Source organism: Corythoichthys intestinalis, chromosome 3 (assembly GCF_030265065.1).
Source record: "Corythoichthys intestinalis isolate RoL2023-P3 chromosome 3, ASM3026506v1, whole genome shotgun sequence".
In the NCBI taxonomy this organism is placed as follows: Eukaryota; Metazoa; Chordata; class Actinopteri; order Syngnathiformes; family Syngnathidae; genus Corythoichthys; species Corythoichthys intestinalis.
This window is the reverse complement of record NC_080397.1, coordinates 42621841-42642955: the sequence shown is the minus strand read 5'-3', so window position 1 is coordinate 42642955 and position 21115 is coordinate 42621841. Positions and strand designations below refer to the sequence as shown.

Below are 21115 nucleotides of genomic sequence, written 5' to 3'. Positions count from 1 at the left end.
ATGATTAATGTTTTTTAATTAAACGTTTTATTTATATATATATATATAATATGTATCAATGTAATAAAAATTGCTTATATTGAAGTTTTTTTTCCCACTCGGCTTGTAAAGGGTTAAAGGTTTTAAGAATTAACTTGAATAGTTGTCTCTGAAAGGGTTAATCTTGTAAAATTATTACTTTATTCTCGCTGGCCCATTTTTTCTTTGTATGTTTGGCCCTAATACTCCGTTGTATTAAAGAGAGGAGATTAAACTTGAGTTACATAAGAGCACCAAAGGATTCCGGTGACTTGAGCAGGGCATGCGCACATTGTTCTATCATCAGCTCGCGCAGCAGTTGTAGACTTTCATCCTTTAAATCTGTTAAATAGTTAGGATTGTGTGAGATTTTGGACAAATCGACGGTAGGTTAATGTTTATGTACTGTCGAACGCATATGTGTGAGTGTCTGATGTCAGGCTGTGTTGCACGGGACAGTGTTGCACGGGACAGCGTGGGGGGGACAGGTTCAGTGTGAAAATAGACGGAATTCAATACACACTGTACTGGGCTGACTGGACTGTATTGTATTGTATTGTACTGTACTGTACCGTTCTTTTTGGACGTTACAAACAACAACAATCATTTCAATTACTTTCCACACTGTATGGAACAAAGTGTTCCAAACAGGCACGCAGTAGTTGCTAGTTTGGTTGGACTCAGTAGGCTGTTGACTGTCAAGTAAGCATGACAGCCTTGTATACATAAGATTTTTTACTTTGACTTTTGGAAGGAGGTGAAAGTATAGAATAATTGTAAAGCTCCCTTGTTATTTAATATCAAAGGAGTATATGGCTCTTATAACGTTGCGGAATTATGGAGAAAGCACAACTACAAACTGTTTAACTGTTTTTAGAGTGATATATTCCTACCCAATAATGTTGATCTCAGTGAGATTTCAGTGATAACACCAGATGAAATCCATAAAGCCATTATTGATCTAGAAAACAAGGTTTGTGGTGTTGATAGTATTACAGCTGAGCATTTAAAGCAACACTAGGTAACTTTTCAGTTTTGGTCGATTTTAGCGACCCAAGTGGACAAAAGTCGTAGTTTTTTGCCTTAAGGAAGACTGCGTTTCCCACGAGGACCAGGGCGAAGTGTCGTAAAGTCATGGTCTCCCGGTCGCCTGCAGATGGAATGAATGACATTTCTGTTTCCAGCGGCTTTGTGAATAGTAATGAGGTAATGAATCCAGGAGTGGCTAAACAATAGCATATGACGATGTTGATAATAAGAAACGTTTGATTTTGTACTGTATATCCCCACCTTCCCTCCAACTTAATCCCTCCCCCCCAAACCCCTTTTGGGCATCGTCACACCAGTGAATGAAAGCAGGGCCAATGATTGTTCTTGAGTGTCTTTTTATCCTGGTAGCCTCCCCTTTTCCTTTTTTTTTTTGTCTCCTCGGCTCGGACAAAATTTTTTGTCTTTTTTGTTGCTCTGCCATCTTTGCCATAAGTGTGCTCTGGATACAACCATACAGAATAGAATAGCAATATTTATTTCCACTAGTGACAATTAGTTCAGGTTTAAAAGGAAACATGGAAAAGGAGACGTGCATATTTGCGTTAAAGGAACCATTACTTAAGTATCAAAGCCTAAACTCAACAATGTTTTTGTGCTTTATTGACTCATTGAAAGCCTTTGATCGGATTAATCATAGCAAACTTTTTGTTATGTTGACACAAAGGGGTGCCCAAAAATATCAACCGCAATCTAGCCTTCTGGTATGCAAATCAACTTTTCATATTAAATGGGGTAGCTCGGTCTCTGCTTATTTAGAAATTTACATTTGTAGCTGTATTTTTTGTTGTGTTTTTAAATCTTTAAATGGCCTAGCACTGTACCTCTGAGCATTTCTATCCGCATACACCTGCTTAGAGCCTGAGGTCGGCCGACCAGCTGATCCTTGAGGTACCGAGGTTCAAGCGGAAATTCCAAGGGGATAGAGCTTTTTTTTTTGGGTCTGTGGTCAAAAACTTGTGGAATAGTCTTCCTTTTAGACAAGCCCCCTCACTGTCCATTTTAGAAACTCGTCTTAAAACCTATTTTTATTCCTTGCTCAGCTCTCAGTGCTCATTTATTTGTTCTACTCCATTTAATCTTTTATGTTGTCATTTCCACTTTATATATGTTTAACTTTTAAGATTTTGGCCATGAAGTTAGGCATGTTTTTTATGTATATTTTATTAATGTGAATTTAGTCCTCAATGGGTTACAAAGCCTCCACAAACCTGCTGTAAAGAACATTCCATGCCTGGCAAGTTACGTTACAGATGAGTTGTATTAACAGCGCCCTGCCCTCGGGGGTTGTGTGGGGGCCAGCTTTCACTGGTCAAATGCATGCAACTGCACTCAGACATTTTGTGTCTTTGCATATAACAGAACACATACACCTGTGAAAGGCAGCAAAGAAAGTCATGCATATTGCAAGTTTTCCTCATATAACACTTGTATTGAGTACATAAAATTATTAAAGTGCCAACTATTAAACCGGATGTGTTTATGTATTCTAGGTATGAAGTTCCCTGTTGATTTCCTGGCTGATGTCAGCCAGGCTCGGCTTGAAGCATCAGCTAGAAACTACATGCACAATCTCCTTTACAGCAACACAGATTCTGTTGAAGAAATAACCCTTTCGGACTCCACCAAGGTTACACAACCTATCACTCAGGGGAAGCTTAGATTTCTGTTTTATCAGTGCATCCGCTATTTGAAAAGAAATGCCAAGTTAAAAGTTACATTTTGTTCATTCTCACAGAGGATATCAGTTTCAAATTCAGTTGGGTTTCATGAATTCCACATTGCAGAACTACCCCTCTGCTAACTGGTGAAATTAATAAATATTGTTAGAGGGCGGTCATGAATGTAAATTGAAATGATAGTTTATGAAATATGCTTGTGTTGTGTATAAATTTTCATCCAGGTCATGGTAATGCAGACGAGCAGATAACGCTGCCTTTTAGTAACCGATCTTCTGCCCGTTTTACATGCGAAACTGGAACGTAATCTGAAATGTGAGGAGAACTTCATGTAAATATATTCATAATGTAGTCTTAACTAGGGCTGCAGCTATCGATTATTTTAATAATCGATTTTTAATAATCGATTAATCAACTAGTTAGTTCGAATCATCGAGTAATCGGATTAGGAACGTTTAATGCGTTGCTGAATACATTTTAGGAGCTGTAAAACAAAGGCATTCTTAGATTGCACTTTTAAAAGAGCTTTAAATGCGAATACAACATAAAATTCCAGCATGTTTTTTCAAACTATGCAGGATTGCGCTTTCATTCTCAAGTAAATTAGAATACCTGGCTTTTGCCTCGAACGGTAAAAGAGAAATAAAAGAGGATCTAAGTACAACAGCAGAAAATTTGGCTAACTTGCGTAGCAAAGGTCCGCCTGCTTAAATGCTATAAAATGCTAACTTTTTTTACAACGCTCTCAACAAATAGTTCAAACACATATTCCCTCAAAAAAACAAACAAAAAAAAAACAGCTAAATATACTTATACACTAAATTAGAAATTAAACTAAATTACATTAAATGATATGAAAAAATAACACGTTTGCTCAACAAAAACTTATGTTGGTCTTAACAGGGAGCAGCTGGATTAAAGGAGTTATGTCATATTCACTGCAGCCCCTAGAGGGCAGTGTATCTCACCAAATCAATGAAGCTAAATGCAAACACTTTCAAAGTAAACTATTACAACACCACTCTAATTAAACGAATCCTCGAAACAGCAATATTTGATTCGAAGCTTTTTTTCTCATTGAATTACCCGAGTTAATTCATATTAACTCATATTAACATACTCATTTTTGTGCTGTCCTCTTCGTCTTTAGGTCAGTGTAGCCATTTCCGGGGTAGGCTATGTTCCTCTGTATGTTTCCAGTGACAAAGATAGGACACTGGCCCTCTTTTCTCCTTCCAACCCACTCAATGCCATTGCTCTTTACCTTTTGGGCAAGTGGTGGACTGCAGACGATATTCTCAAAACCTCTGATCATGCTCGAGATGGGACTTTGACGGTAAAAGGACTTTTGCAAAACGTCATGTTGTTAACAATTACTCATAGCTGACAAACTCTTCTATTGGATGTCCAACTTTCGTCCAGTTTTGTAAATGAACCGATATAGCTGCTATTTTATGGTGTGTTTTACCCCCAGGTGGAGACAGTTGGCGAAAGAATTGTGTTATATGTTCTGAATCGGTTGATCTATAGAGTAAGGGAGATCAATTCAGAAGATGAATTTCCATTCCTCTGCCATGGGGAGGAGGATTATGCAAAGATTTGCTGGCACAATGGGGAGGCTGTTGGCTTCTACTCAGTTAAACACTCAGGTGACCTTCATTATGGATGTGGAATATGGAACCACTATTGCAATCTGTTTTGGATGCTGAAGTAGAAGTAGTAGTAGTCCTAAGTAAAGTAGTCCTAGAAAGTAACGGAGAACTTTTACTGTCATACGTGTCTAAACAAAAATGTATATACAGTGGTATGAAAAAGTATCTGAACCTTTTTGAATTTCTCAAATTACATGAAAATCACTATCAAATGTAATCTAATCTTTGTCAAAATCACACTGGTGAAAATACTGTCTAAAGAACTGCGATCAAGGATTGTTGATTTGTATAAAGCTGGGAAAGGATACAAAACCATCTCTAAAAGTCTGGATGTTCATCAATCGACAGTCAGAGAAGTTGTTTACAAATGGAGAGAGTTTGGCACTGTTGCTTCTCTCCCAAGGAGTGGCCGTCCACCAAAGATGACGCCAAGAGTTCTGAGCAGAATACTCAGAGAGGTAAAAAAGAACCCTCGTGTCTGCTAAAGACTTACAGAAATATCTGGGACAGTCCAATACTAATGTGCACACATGAACTATATGTAAAACTATGGACAAGAATGGTGTTCATGGGAGCACTCCACGAAGGAAGCCACTGCTATCTTAAAAAAAACATTTTTGCTCGTTTAATGTTAGCAAAAAGGCACTTGGACACTCCACAGACGTTTTGGCAAAATATTTTGCGGAATGATGAAACCAAAGTTGAGTTGTTTTGGGAGTAGAACACCACGTCATGTGTGGAGGAAAAATGGAACAGCTCACAAACATCAACACCTCATCCCCACCGTGAAGCTCTGTGGCGGGAGCATCACGATTTGGGGCTGTTTTGCTGCCTCAGGCCTGGACAACTTGCAATCATGAAAAGAAGAATGAATTCTAAAGTTTATCAGGATGTTTTGCAGGAAAACCTGAGGCCGACTGTCAGACAGTTGAAGCTAAAAAGAGGATGAATGCTGCAACAAGACAATGATGCAAAACACAGAAGTAAATCAACTTCAGAATGGTTTCAGAAGAACAAAATATACGTTCTGGAGTGGCCAAGTCAAAGTCCAGACTTGAACCCCATTGAGATGCTGTGGCATGACCTAAAGACAGTGATTCATGCCAGAAATCTAAGGAATCTGACTGAACTACAGCAGTTTTGTAGAGAAGAATAGGCCAAGATTAATCCTTTTCGATGTGCCAGACTGATCTGCAGCTACAGGAAGCGTCTGGTTGAAGTTATTCCTCCCAAGGGGGGGGGGGGGGTCACAAAATAGGGGGGGGGTCACAAAATATTAAATGTGATGGTTCACTTATTTTCCCCCCTTCTGTCATTGTTTGCATACTATCCTCATTAAATATGAAAACCTAAATGTTTGGGTGGTTTAAGTTAAAGCAGACACTGTTTTTTTCATCGGTGTGATTTTGACAAAGATCCAATCACATTTGATGGTGATTTTATGCAAAAATGTGAGAAATTCCGAAGGGTTCAGATACTTATATATATATACATACTACTATATCTGTGTGTGTGTGTGTGTGTGTGTGTGTGTGTGTGTGTGTGTGTGTGTGTGTGTGTGTGTGTGTGTGTGTGTGTGTGTGTGTGTGTGTCTCGCTAATATACTGCATATACAGTACAGACAAAAAGTTTGAACACATCTTCTCCTTCATGCATTTTCTTTATTTTCATGACTATTTACATTGTAAATTCTCTCTGAAGGTAATTAAACTATGAATGGACATGTGTGGAATTATGTACTTAGCAAAAAAAAAAAAAAAAAGGTGAAATTACTAAAAACATGTATAATATTCAAGTGTCTTCAAAGTAGCCAGTGCGCTGATGACTTTTTTTTGCACACTCTTTTCATGTTTTTGATGAGCTTCAAGAGGGAGTGACCTAAAATGTTTTTTGACTTCATAGGTAATTAGTGGAATTTACTGTTTTATCAGTGGGTTTGGGACATTCATTTGTGTTGCATTTAATGAGGTGTGTCCAAACTTTTGGCCTATACTGTGTGTATGGCGGAAAACACAAAACAAGACGGAAAAAGTAGTTTCTGCTCTTGCAACCCTCTTTAAAATAAACGGATGTATTTTAAGCCAAAAGAACTGTTGTGTTTGATAGAACAATATGTCTATATGCTGCCATAGCAGATTAATGGCGCATTAAGCCCCCGAACTACTTTTAATTTGTTTTACCATGGAAACCTGCGTTTACAGACGTCGCGCAACCGCTTTTATTTTAACCCAGCCATAAAAAGAAGGTAAGTAATTATATTTATAATTGAAAATGTCATTTTTAGCTTAGAATCATTAATTGAGTTCTAATATTTAGTTTAAAAAAAAAAAAAAAAAAAACTAAAAAAAAATATTCACTCACATGCAAAATTACGTCACAATGAAAAAAATGGTGTCTGTAAATAAATCACGGATAACTACCTCATAACTATCGCTAATTTGTAATTTTTTTGTAACTGTCGCATTTTCCCCGATATGTTAGATGATAGAATTTCGATCCAAACAAAGAAAAATTGGGAGAAAACATTTAAAAGGGTAAATATATGAAAAAGAACATCTCGACCACTCCTTGATGTCTGCGATTTCTGCATTGCGACCCTTGTTAGATTACCATGTTTCATAAAATCCCCCTAAATAACAGCTGTGCCCATTCACATGTGTCTTGAGACTCAGTGATACATGCTACATGGGTTTTTTTGGATCAAAGCAAGGTGTGTACGCGATATTTCGTTAAAATCATGGCTTCTTTAATTATGCTCTCTCATGCTCTCACCTCCAGTTAGGGTTTCGTTGTTTAATTTTTTTTTTTTTAAATGCCGTCCTGTTCAAAATTTTTCTTCCCTTAGAAAATTAAGATTTTAAGCTTTTCACACATGCATATCGGACAATTTTGAAATCTGGCCAAATTGGGGGTCACAGAGAGGAACTTGAAGTCACCTGAGTGTTTTCCACCATATATATATCCTTATTTATGGTTGTGTACATTTGTTTCCCTTGTAGGCACTTTATATAATTATTCTTCCAACAGGATATCAACTTCCTGTGATGGAATCTATATTTGTGAGGAAATGTCATCGTCGTAATGGCTTTGGCATTCACATGCTGAAGGACTTTGTGCTGAGTTTTGAAGATGACTATTTGGGATTGAGATATCCACTCACCAAAGCCATGTATAAGAGTATGTATGCTTCCCATGTACAATCATGTGACATGATTTATGTCACAAACGAAGGAGTAACTGTGTAATGAATGTCAGAAGAAGTGGAATAAAATTAACAAAATGACAAAGCGACTGTTATCAACAATTACAGTGGGGCAAATAAGTATTTAGTCAACCACCAATTGTGCAAGTTACCCTACTTGAAAAGATTAGAGAGGCCTGTAATTGTCAACATGGGTAAACCTCAACCATGAGAGACAGAATGTGGGGGGGAAAAACAGAAAATCACATTGTTTGATTTTTAAAGAATTTATTTCCAAATTAGAGTGGAAAATAAGTATTTGGTCACCTACAAACAAGCAAGATTTCAGGCTGTCAAAGAGGTCTAACTTTTTCTAACGAGGTCTAATGAGGCTCCACTCGTTACCTGTATTAATGGCACCTGTTTTCACTCATTATCGGTATAAAAGACACCTGTCCACAAGTCACAGTCACCTGTCAGTCACACTCCAAACTCCACTATGGCCAAGACCAAAGAGCTGTCGAAGGACACCAGAGACAAAATTGTAGACCTGCACCAGGCTGGGAAGACAATCTGCAATAGGTAAAACGCTTGGTGTAAAGAAATCAACTGTGGGAGCAATTAGAAAATGGAAGACATACAAGACCACTGATAATCTCCCTCGATCTGGGGCTCCATGCAAGATCTCACACCGTGGCGTCAAAATGATAACAAGAATGGTGAGCAAAAATCCCAGAACCACACAGGAGGACCTAGTGAATGACGTGCAGAGAGCTGGGACCACAGTAACAAACGCTACTATCAGTAACACAATGCGCCGCCAGGGACTCAAATCCTGCACTGCCAGACGTGTCCCCCTGCAGAAGAAAGTACACATCCAGGCCCGTCTGCGATTCACTTGAGAGCATTTGGATGATCCAGAAGAGGACTGGGAGAATGTGTTATGGTCAGATGAAACCAAAATAGAACTTTTTGGTAGAAACACAGGTTGTGTTTGGAGGATATAGAATACTGAATTGCATCAGAAGAACACCATACCCACTGTGAAGCATGGGGGTGGAAACATCATGCTTTGGGGCTGTTTTTCTGCAAAGAGACCAGGACGACTGATCTGTGTAAAGGAAAGAATGAATGGGGCCATGTATCGAGAGATTTTGAGTGAAAATCTACTTCCATCAGCAAGGGCATTGAAGATGAGACGTGGCTGGGTCTTTCAGCATGACAATGATCCCAAACACACAGCCAGGCCAACAAAGGAGTGGCTTCGTAAGAAGCATTTCAAGGTCCTGGAGTGGCCTAGCCAGTCTCCAGATCTCAACCCCATAAAAAAATCAGTGGAGGGAGTTGAAAGTCCGTGTTGCCCAACAACAGCCCCAAAACATCACTGCTCTACACGAGATCTGCATGGAGGAATGGGCCAAAATACCAGCAACAGTGTGTGAAAAGCTTGTGAAGAGTTACAGAAAAGTCTGGCCTCCGTTGTTGCCAACAAAGGGTACATAACAAAGTATTGAGATGAACTTTTTGTGTTGACCAAATACTTATTTTCCACCATGATTTGCAAATAAATTCTTTAAAACTCAAACAATGTGATTTTCTGTTTTTTTTCCCCCACAGTATGTCTCTCATGGTTGAGGTTTACCCATGTTGACAATTACAGGCCTCTCTAATATTTTCAAGTGGGAAAACTTGCACAATTAGTGGTTTTGGTATGGGGATTTTAATGCTTGAAAATTATAGTGTTCTGCTTACAATTTCTAATGTCCTAAAAGTGGAAAAGATTGCTTGATTTACTTTTGTATTTAAAATAATGCATCTGTGATGTTTACTACAGTATACCGATTGTAATAATAATATTAATACTATGTCAATTGCCCTTTGTCTGCAGTGTGTGAGAAGTACCTACACCAGTTCCCAGCAGATGCAGACTTATTTTGGGAGGTCGAGGGAGAAGGACGACCAAACCAGAGGTTTAACATTGCCAGTAAGGTTCAGACTATGGCGTTGACAGGTAATATGCCATACAGCCATATACCATACCAAATATGTTATACAGTCCTTACACACAACATCACCTGTTCATTCCTCACATCCAAGATCTGATCACATCCTATAGCCTGATCACTGTTACTCCCCTCTGGCCTTCCTCTCAACATTTACATGAACTACAAATGGACCAGAACTGTGCTGCCCATGTTATGACCAAATTTCCTTCTTTGAACTCTTTCATTCAAAATGTACGTAAGACGAACAGTGGTTTGAATATGAAATGCAGATCTTCATCTCTAAAACTCTTTTTCTTAGCTCTTTTAAAACTTGCATATTGTGTCAAATTCAAATGCTCATATTAAAATGTTATTAATGAATATCGATTTATTTACATAATACAGCTGCATCCACAAGTTTGTTATGTACAGAGACTCCATATGAGGTCACAAAAGAGGCAGAGAAGGAAGTGACAATCGCCGCACAGATAAAAGCAGCTGAGTCTATTGTGTACACGATTGAAATTGCGGTATGTTTCCTCATTGTATTTCAGTTTTTAGTCCAGCCCAAAAGATAGCTATTACTTTCTAACACCTTTATTGTTATTTCCACACCTTTTGATTTTGAATTTGCAGGATAAAGTGTTAGTGGGTGGAGCTACTGCAGGTATGCATTTCAACATTTTCTACAGGAAACTAAGTAAATTAACGTAATGATCCGAACAGATACTGAGGAAACGCCTGTTGGAAGTCAGAGTAGAAGCAGCGCTCAAAAGCCCCAAAAGAAAGCTGACAAGATTCAAAGGAATGCATTTAAAAAAGTTGACAGGTAACCACAAATTTCTTTTTTTGCTGTGACGCCTTTTGACAAAATATATTCAATGGAATTTTTTGCCATAGTGTTACACACAGCAAACATTCATTAGAGTACTATAGCAGCTTTGTTTCTTTCCTTGTCAGTTTACATTTTTTTCCATTCATTTGTCTAATTAGTAATGAGAAATAATTGTACAGTGATCCCTCGTTTTTCGTGGTTAATGGGGACCAGAACCCGGTGCGATAAGTGAAAAACCATAGAGTAGCGCCCCCCCCCAAAAAAAAATTTACTTTTTTTTGTGTGTGTGTGTGTGTTCAATATATTTGTTCAGCTTTAGCATTGGAAAGAGATACATATAAGACATGTTTTTTCACTTGCTTTTCCAAAAGTATAAAAAAAAAAACTTATGTATAGATATCTTTTTTAATAAATGGTATTTAAGCACTTCAAATGTAATAATTATGTTTTAAACATATTACTCTCCCACCGAAATATTTATAAACAAGAATAAGGTAGAAAAATGCTTGTCTTTATTAAATGCTTTATTGAGTGAGTCCACTGAAATCCGCTCAAGCTGCTCACTTTCACACATTGAGTTGCCACAGCAAGTGTTTAACAAGTTAAACGATGATTGACACATACGGTGCTTTGAAGTAAGCGTCTCTGGCAAGATCCGGCAAGATTGACCCTCTGTCAATCATCGTTAACTATAATAAGCAACTCCAGTGCACTGCCTCACCAAGAAAAGCGGCTGGAGCGAGAGTGGTAGACTAAGTGATCGGATCGGTTCAGCTCATAAAATACCGCATTTACTTATTTTTTTATTGAAAAAAAATATTGCGATGTACTGAGGGCGCGAAGTTTGAAGCACGAAGTAGCGAAGGATCACTGTATTCTGATGTTCAAAAAATATAAAATAATATTCTTGTATCTATTAGACGGCAGTATATTGAAGCACAGACCCCACATGAACATACTTTGGGTGAATGGAAGATAACATCTTTTTCTGATGAAGCCGTGACTAAGGTGTGTATAGATAGATAGATAGATATCTATATACAGTACATATAGATATATATATATATACATAGATATATATATAGATATATATATTTATAGTAGTTTTGTCAAAATTAACATTTAATCGACAATCGTGTCTTAACTGTGTGTTTTTATGTTTTAGGGAATAGTTAACATGCTAGCAGAAGAGAAAGGGAAGAATGACATTGCCATTGCAGAAGTGGCAGAGATAAGTACTATTTTAATTCCACGAGAAGATGAAGATGTAACGGAACTCGCTGCAGAGGTGTGTCAAGACCGAGAGAATCTGACACAGGCTTGCGATAATTCTCACATTGGAAATAAAAACATGTCAGAAATGGAAGGAACTGAGGAGGTGACCCAGGAAAAAGAAAAAGCTATAGAAGAAATGGATTTAGCCAGTGATCAAAACATTGGGGTAAAAGCAGATTTTCTTTCTGAGGTATCTGATGATGATGACCAAGATGGGTCCACCCTTTTGCCTTTGAGTGGCCTAAGTAATGATCAAGTAAACCCTGTCAAGGCTGTTCATGAAGAGGAAGGAAAAAGAACTGCTGACGAACTGAGTTCACTGGGGAGAGATGGTGCTCCAAGGACTGGTGAAGATGAAGCCAGACCTTTCCTTGAAGATAACCTGCAAGACAGGAAGAAAGATAAAATCACAAAGGGAATGGCAGAGGCTGTAATTGTGGAAGCAGAACATAAGGAGAGCGATAGAGATAACTTGACACACGAGCTTGATACATCCACTGTTAGTTTGGAAAACAGTAAGACAGACGAATACCTAATTGATCCAGCAGAAACAGAAGCATCACAGGAAGGAGTCACTGATCTGCCCAAGCTCCGGGAAGCTAGAGTCATACTAGTGGACGTGAAAACAGCACACCATCCACTCAGTGAGAAAGAAGTGGAAAAATCACCAGCTACGGAGGCTTCTGCTGAATTATTAATTGAAGAAACTGGACCAGAAGTAAAAAAGGAAAAAGACGTGCCCATTTGTATTGAAGAGGAACCACTGCCCGAAAAGTCTGAAACAGCATTGGAGAAAAACGGGCAAGAAGAACCTGACAGTCCAATTTATATGATTAGAGAAATGGGCACTTACAAACTAAAATATAATAGTTCTGAAAAACAAAATGAGGAAAATGTGAATGAAGTGGAAGTCATGCCAGTTGATGAAGTAAGAGTTCTTAGGAGCGGCAGGAAGAAAGTTGGAACAAGCAAAACTGAAAAACCTCAGGAAGAAGACAAACTTCTTCCTGTAAAAGATTTCAATGAAGATGATTCCATTATGATTGAGGAAGAGGCTGCAGTTTTAACAAAAGACACAGAGAAGGATAAACACACTGCAACTTCACTGATATCTGTTTCCTTAAAGGACGACAAAGAAACGGTGACAACAATGGAAACAAATTCAGTGAGTATGATTGTGACTTCAAACTATGAATTACAAGCAGAGAATCCTGTCCCCCCAAGAGTGCAGGAAACAGAACCAACTGCAGCACAAGAACAGAGTGAAGAAATGGTTTCGGAGATATTGGATCTGAAAACCATTGCGGTAGTGGTAGTGGATCAGGGAGTCCAAGAAAAGTTGTTGCCTAAAATTGGAGGGCAACTTGAGGAAGTGACGGGCAAGGAAACCACAGCAGAGAAACATGTTACTGAATCAGACATTGAGCGGGAAGAGTGTACAGAGGAAACTCTGTACGCTCACGATGGCAAAGTTGAAGAAAACGACGAATTCATTCAGGATGAACAGCAGATGTGTGGTCTAGATAGCAGCCCTGAGGAGATAGATGTAGAGCTACAAATACAAAGTATAGATCTAAAAACAAATGGCAAGAAAGAGAACACTGTCACTGAAGATTGTCTAATGGAACAAGAGGACCTTCAAGACACACAAAAAGAGGAACATCAGGCAACTGAACAAGAAGTTGCAGCAAACATTCCTGAAGAGGGGAGCACATTGAAAGATCCTACACAAGAATCTATGAAAACACAAGCTTCAACTGAACAGACCCAATTAACAAATGAACAGACCCAATCTGTACTGGCCAGCGTTCCATCAGGAGACAGTGTACAGGAGATACAGGTGGAGAAAGTTACAAAAACAGTTGATCAGAGTTTTGAAGTGAGACGCTCTGGGAGAAAGAGGGCAGATCTTGGTAATCCAGTCGAAGAAAGGCTTCTAAGAAAAAAAAGGAAATGTTCGGCTCTTTCCACCATTCAACATAAACCCCAAAGAGCCTGGAGATGGCATCATAGTCAGAAGGTGAAAAAGGACAAAATACAGCTATTCAATAGGAAATAGAGGTTGAGCAAAGGCAAGAGCTACTTAAAAAAGCTAAAGTTAAGGATGAGGATAAGGTGACTGAACAAAGGGATAAGAAGAAACTGTGTTTTAGTGGAAAGAAAATTCGGGCCAAAATTATAACACAGCATGAAACACAGGAAAACGGATACACATTTATTTTGGTGATAGAAGAGACGGATCAAAGGGAAACAAGAACAACATAGAAACAAAAGTACTGAGAAAAACAAAAGTCTACTTCCCTCAACACTCAGCGTAGAGGCAAACGGGCACGCAAACACTCAAACTGAGAAGACATTTTAGAAGGCAGAATCGGGATATCAAGTGAAGACCAGGACTGGGAGTAGAAAAAAGGGAACCAAACAGAAGGAGAAAAAGATATTCAAATCTCAGAGATGGAACTCGTTATTGATCAAAAATCACTCATGAGCAAAAAAACTACTGATAAAAAGATCAGTAACAAGCATAGTTCCCATGGACAATGAGGTCCAGCCTCAGAATGAAACCAAAACACCAAATCCATTGACTAATAGACCTGAAACATGAAGTAACAGCTTCTTCTAACTTTTGCAGCTAACAAGCAGAATGTGAAAACATTTAAAATCGTCAAAGAAGCAGAATTAGAAAAACAAACATCCTCAGAAAGTCATAAAGATACAGCAGCACCTGTGAAAAACAAATGCTTCAAAGTGAACAAAAAACAATTGTAGACAAAACTGAGAAAATCCTGAAGCCAAAAACAGTAAGGATGGAATACGCTGAGAATGATGAGATGGAGGAAGATGAACTCAAGATGTATGAGGAATCCAAAAGCTACACGGAAGAGGAAGCTTCTGTCAATAAGATCCAGGAGGAACGAAACAAATGTACCATGGAACCTGTGTAGAACTTAGGTGCTGACACACAGAATTGAGGATCTGACAATGAAGAGGAAGGGGCAATAGATGAAGAGTCGATTGCATCAAACAACTTTGTACAACCAACCGTCATTAGGAAAATAGCTTTGAGAAGCAGCAGAGTTCCTACTATATTCCTACTACCACACTCTGAAACAAGTTGCCGCAGTACGACACCTGATAGATTTCAGAGGTCTCTATCTGATAAAGGCTGGGAAAAATCTGAAAAAGGGTCCTTTGTTAGCACAGAAAAGTCACCTACGCCAAAGAACTGTTCATGAAATCACTCCAGCTTGCAAGTCTGCACCTAACAACACTGTATAGACAAATGTTAAGCCAAGACCCAAGAACTGTTAATATTTTTTCAACCTCCATACCAGGGACTCCAACTGGCCGACAGTGCTTCTAGGCTGGAGCATTTTTGTTCATTAGTGAAGAAATATTATTTTCTTAGTGAAAGATTTTTTGACTAGGCGTTTGCAAGGTCAGCTATGTCTGGCCCGGGGTCCCCTGAGTGGCAACCCAGATGGGCAGATCTCCAAGCGGTCACAACTGTTGTGCTGTTGTTTTCATGGTACGTGCAATGAGAAACTCGATTGAATTATGGTGTGGTCTAAAAATGGAAAAGTGCACTCTGAGGCCGTGTCTACACATAGCAGGATTTTTTTTAAAACCGAGGATCCAGCCCTCGTATGCCCGGAAAAAATATGTCTACACCACCAAGTTTGTAGAAAAAAAACATCCACAGCCAACAGCATTAATCTGTTTTAAAGTACATTCATAGCAATGCGCGAAAAATAATTTTCCCTAATCTTGTCCTCTGCATGTGTTCCTCAATATGAAGCAATGCCAGAGTTTGAAAATAAAGAAAAAAACACCTGTCTAATAATTAGATCTAAACCCACTGCGAAGTTTTTTTTTTCATTTATTTATTATACTTTCACATATACAACATAAGTGGCATGGTATATTGTTGTCGAAATTTAAACATAACAGACAAGTCTAAGGAATAACCATGAATCATACGTCTGAAATTACAACAATTTTATAATGAACTTCCTTTGCCTTTGGTCATGATTTCAACATCTTTTTTTTTTTTTAAAGGCATAATTCAATTTCTATTTAAAGAAAATGGATACATGTGATCCACAAAAATTTGTCAAATTTTGACATCAGGTTGTTTAAAATCACTGATATTATGCAAAGGTGTCCATGTTGACTCCAAATGTAAACATTGGTCTCGTGACGTAGGAACAACGTTTGTAGCAGATAGTGACGTTCCCACTGTTAAATCTTCAGTTATCAGTGTCCATATAACGGCGCTACAAACGCAGAATTCGCACATCTTCACTTTGGACGGAGTTTTTAGGAACTCTCGGGGTTTTTTTTTTTTTGTTAACTTTTTTTATTGAATTTTCCAAAACCAAACACCCTTACACCCAGTGTATTGAAATGACAAACACCAAACCAAAACAAAGCACACCAACCCAAAAGTAAAAAAATGAATACATAGAATGAATACATAGTAATCCATAAATAATACCACTGATTTATAGTATCATGGCCTGACCTTCAATTTCCCCTTAATCATCTTGTTCACATGTCAAAGTTCTTTAATATCATTTTAAATTGGTGTCCTATTTTTCCTTTCTAAAGTCTTTCCATTTCTTCCATTTGTCTTCGAATTGTCTTTCTTGTATTCGTAGTCTTGTAATTCTCTGCATTTCACATATCTCCTCCACTGTACACATCCACTGTTCCTAAGTTGGCTGGCCAGCTTTATACCACAGTCTCGTGATTACTTTTTTGCTTGCTGTCAGCAACACCTTAACAAGGTACTCATTGAACTTTTGTATCGTTTCTCGAGTTAGAGGAACCCTCGTTTTTAATCCAAAATGCGCGTGTGGATAATATGCAAAACCATAGAAAAAGTTCTTTTTGCAAAACACCCTGCTACGTGTACACATGGCCTGAAACTGCATCCTTCGAGATGAGTGGACTGAAGCTTGTGCTTTCACTTTGCCAGCAGCGAGTTTTTCAAGGCTAGTGTGTCTTACAGTATATTCAGTCTAGTCTGAGTGTTAAAAGGGCCAAAAATCAAGCAGCAATACAAAACAAGGCACAAAACCTTCGACACAATTTTACTCGTCAGGATCAGCAATGAGAAAATGGGAACTAAGTGGACAAAAAGAACAGTTATGAGCATGCAACACGCTGCTCACGAGTGCTCCCTGGAAGTGCAGTTGATTTTGGGCAAGCACAACAAGCCTTTTATATACTCTTGAGTATACAGAGCCATAGGCAGAAAATGTTTTTTGAGCATCTTAAAAAAGGTCCACCAGATTCTCTTATCTTTGTCCAAAAATGTATGCTTTTTGAGGTACTTTTTTTTTTTTTTTGCCTGTTGCACTTTTCAAGTCAAACACTTATATACACCACAATGTTAAAATGTATGTGAAAGAGTGTGTTTTTTGTCAGTTATCCATTTTCTTTTAATGATCTTATGATTTTAATTTTCTCGCCCTGGCCTGGGCTACTTGGCTCATTGAGTTAGTTGACCTCCTGCCAATTTAGTTGGGGAGCCGTAGTCTATACATTCAAGCCTGCTCTGCGCTTGAAGACTTAACCTTAAAGAAACGTAACACAATTCATTAACGACTTCAGCAAAACTCTGTATACAGAGTTCAAACCTTCAAGATAGAACAATCCAAAACATGTTTTCTTCTGACTTATTGGAAAGGTGGGGGTAAGGCTTTTTCATGCATATTTAATTCTTAGCTCTTGCTCAATCTGTTTTTTCACTGCCCAAATTTCATTACACATGAAAGTAAATTGTCCACGCATGAAAGTAAATTGTCCATCACAATATACAGTTAGAGATTCTGCAAAACCTAAGGACAGTTTACCATGTGTTGTATATATTGGTTATTTAATTATAGTTTTATGGACCCCAGCTAACTACCTGACCAATCAACTTAAAATGTTAGTTGCTTTTTTCTTTTATCTCAGACATTTAGGTTTTTATTTACCCGACATATTGCGGCGACTTCCGCCTTCATCAGAGTGTCACTGGTGTTGGTGTGACGTGTCTTTATCAGCTGATGGATGATAGCGTGACTCACCTGTGAGATTTGACAGGTGAGTCACGCCCTCTGCTGACCATTCCGTCCTCCGGGATGCTGGTACAGGTAGCAGAGAGCATGTACGCCCCCTCGTCCTTGTTGATGGTCCTCGGGCCTCGCTTGTGGATTTCAATGGCCTCCCTGATCCAGCGCCGATGTTTGTTTTCTTCGGTGCGGATGACTCTGGGCTTTGCCCAGTCCATAATGTGGTTTTCCCTTTTGCAGTGGTCGGTGATGGCTGACTTGACCTGTGGTGTTCGTGTTGTGCCTGTTCTTTTATTGCTGTTGTTTGTCTTGTTGCTGTCTCCTTCTCACACTCCTTCTTGTGTTTTTTTTTTTTTTTTCTTGGAATAAAGCTCCTCCCTGTCTCCGCAATGTATAATTTATTGCATGATTAGCATGGAATTTCTTATAAGGAGTTGCATTTGTTTTCTGGGTGGACCAGCATCCTGGAGGAGTGAATGGTCAGCAGGGAACGTGACTCGCCTGTCAAATCTGACAGATGAGTCACGCTCTCATCCATCAGCTGATAGACTCGTCACACCAAAACCAGTGACATTCTAATGAAGGTGGAAGTAGTCGCCGTAACATGTCAGGTAAATAAAAACCTATAACGATTGTCTGTGATAAAAGAAAAAATTTAATAAGTGTAGACAAAATGAACTCGATACAACAACTTAAACTGTTATCACATTTGTTTCCACTTGTACTTGTGAACACACTAAACCAAAATAGGCCCGTTTCAGTTCCAACATGGTTTTGCTGTAATGTTCAAACAAAGATTTTAAAAAATGTCAAATGAGTCGTTTAGACCATCTTAAACCAAATGAACACCCACAAACAATATCAAAACTTTGAAATGGGCAACAGAGGCTGATCACTGACTTCTATCACATTCAGTAAAGTCTTTTCACATTCAGTAAAGTCTTTGCACTCTGATCTTTTATTGAATTTGTTCAGAGCCAATGAAATTATTTTTTAGATGGGGTTACATTTAAAGAAAATCAGAAAACTCGAAATGGGTAGCATTAGAATTTGTGTAGAATTTTAGGAGATGAGTTTTTCATTTTATTGTATTGTCCTCTTTTGTCTTAGACTAGACTAGAATAGACTAATTAGCTACACTTTTCCAATACTTTAGAGGGGAGTGTACATCTGGCATGAACATGTTTTACTTGTAAAAGACATTATAAACATTAGACATCCAATTATTCCATTTATATTACTAACCTTGATTATAACAATTGCAGATGATAAGTGTTTTGTTGGTTTTTGATTTGAAAAAACAAACAAAAGGTATTTAGTATTTTACCTTGTCTATTTTAATTCCATACATAGTAATAATACCTCTGTGAGAATTATGAGTTCTAAAGCCATATAAGGATTTACTACCCCCCGTTTATTACGTGCACCGGTGCTCCTTCCACAATTCTTGAAGATTTGACTCAATCTCACTAGCAATGCATATCCAATTTCTCTTCAACTGGACATCAACATAAGCTTAATAGGCTATGCCAATATCTGTAGCTGTGAATGAAAAATGTAAATAAAATTCAACTTTATGCAAGTTACTCTAATATTACTGTGAATTAGTGTAATGATTTTACAAGCTATGCAGTATAATTTAGTACAAGCATTAGCGCTATCACGATGTAACCTAGTGCAATGTAACCTTTTCCACTCATGTGCTCTCAGTTCACCTATGGAATGACATGTAGTATGAAATGTAAACAGCTGAGAATCTTTGGTTGCAAAGAGATGTTTTTGTAATAGAAATAAATTTTAACACAATAAAAAACAGTACAACCTAAGTCAAATTTGCATGTCTTCTTGAATAAATCATCAGTCCTTTCAGCTTAATGCAAATTTTTAATAATTTGGAAGTTCGATGTATTGCGTCAGTTTACAGGATATCAAGCAATCTTTAACTCGTGTGCAACATTGGCCTGGCTTAGCTGTCAAATATAATTGAAAATTAGTGGCATGTCTATATATTGCTTATTAATTGGTGGATATTTGTCCAAAGGAATTCCATTTCGAAACAACTTGAAATGTATGAGCAGAAGCAGCCGTTATAAAATTGGTTTCACTGGATCTACAGTGATCCCTCACTACTTTGCGCTTCAAACTTCGCGTCCTCAGTCCATCGCGGATTTTTTTCAATTAAACAAAATAAATTACAGTATTTTATTTTAAAATGTTAAGATTTAATAATTACATTTGCAGTGCTTAAAAACTTAAATTACACAGTACATATACATTGGGGAGAACAAGTATTTGATCAAATACTTGTATCAAATACTTGTTCTCCCCACTGTACATTTGAGTTTTTTTTTTTAGGGCTGTCAAAATTATCGCGTTAACGGGCGGTAATTTTTAAAAATTAATCACATTAAAATATTTAACGCAATTAACGCATGCGCGGAACGACCCACTCATGCATTGCCGCAAATAGACTAGAATGGCGCCGTTTAATGAGTATTGAGAGCTGAGAGGCAGAGAAAGTGGAGTGGGCAAAGGCATTCATTGGAGCCTCGGTATCAATTGGTATAAGCTTTGTCGTCTCTTCCACAACAATATGGTGGTGGATGATGTGGGGAAGCATGACAGGAGATCATTTTCTAAACACCCTGTATTGAACACAACACAGGGAAGATATACCATTGACAGCCACCACTCACAGTCATGGTTGCACAACTTCCCATCATGCATTTGGGCAGTTAGGAACGGTTAAGTCGCTACAGTATCATTTAGTGAAATCACAACAAAAATGGTATTCCTATCTCTCATAAAAAAATAATGTTCACAAAAAGAAAAGCGCTCATTGCAAAGAGAACTGGCATTACCAATCAAAATAGCTGTACAAAACAATACTCAGAGTCACTTTATCCAAACATTTCGTGTCGCTCAACAAATATACTAGATGGCAATATTTAGTCACAATATACAAACTATCAAAATTACTATAACTTACATTTATCTTTTAGGAATTACAAGTCTTTCTATTCGTGGTGCTCTTTTACAGAAAGAATGTTTATAATGTTAATGCCATCTTGTGGATTTATTGTTATAATAAACAAATACAGTACTTAAGTGCAGTATGTTGAATGTATACATCCGTCTTATCTTTCCATTCCAACAATAATTTACAGAAAAATATGTCATATTTTGGAGATGGTATGAATTGCGATTAATTACGATTAATTAATTTTTAAGCTGTGATTAACTCAATTAAAAATTTTAATCGTTTGGCTGCCCTAGTTTTTTGTTGTTGTTTTTTATATATTTTTTGGGGGGTGTAGGTGTCTTACGTGTACCTCTTCCAGTGCTGTTAAATCTGAAGAAATACGTTGAACACATAAGTTT

General features: G+C 37.9%; 1 protein-coding gene across 3 annotated transcripts; it reads left to right on the top strand.

Moving 5' to 3' along the window:
• The first annotated feature begins 216 nt into the window (after window positions 1-216).
• Window positions 217-19326, top strand: fam169ab (family with sequence similarity 169 member Ab). 3 transcript variants are annotated; one of them, XM_057832366.1, is made up of 11 exons: window positions 217-404; window positions 2559-2695; window positions 3895-4080; window positions 4219-4393; window positions 7424-7573; window positions 9466-9588; window positions 9995-10092; window positions 10199-10229; window positions 10289-10391; window positions 11318-11405; window positions 11563-19326. In XM_057832366.1, exons 2-11 carry the CDS (start codon window positions 2561-2563, stop codon window positions 13729-13731), a joined length of 3258 nt encoding a protein of 1085 aa, XP_057688349.1. In that variant the 5' UTR covers window positions 217-404; window positions 2559-2560; the 3' UTR covers window positions 13732-19326. The 3 variants fall into 3 exon arrangements, with proteins under 3 accessions (XP_057688349.1, XP_057688350.1, XP_057688351.1); XM_057832367.1 differs by lacking the exon at window positions 217-404 and adding an exon at window positions 480-1769; XM_057832368.1 differs by lacking the exons at window positions 217-404; window positions 2559-2695; window positions 4219-4393 and having other exon boundaries at window positions 3932-4080.
• The last annotated feature ends 1789 nt before the right edge of the window (window positions 19327-21115 follow it).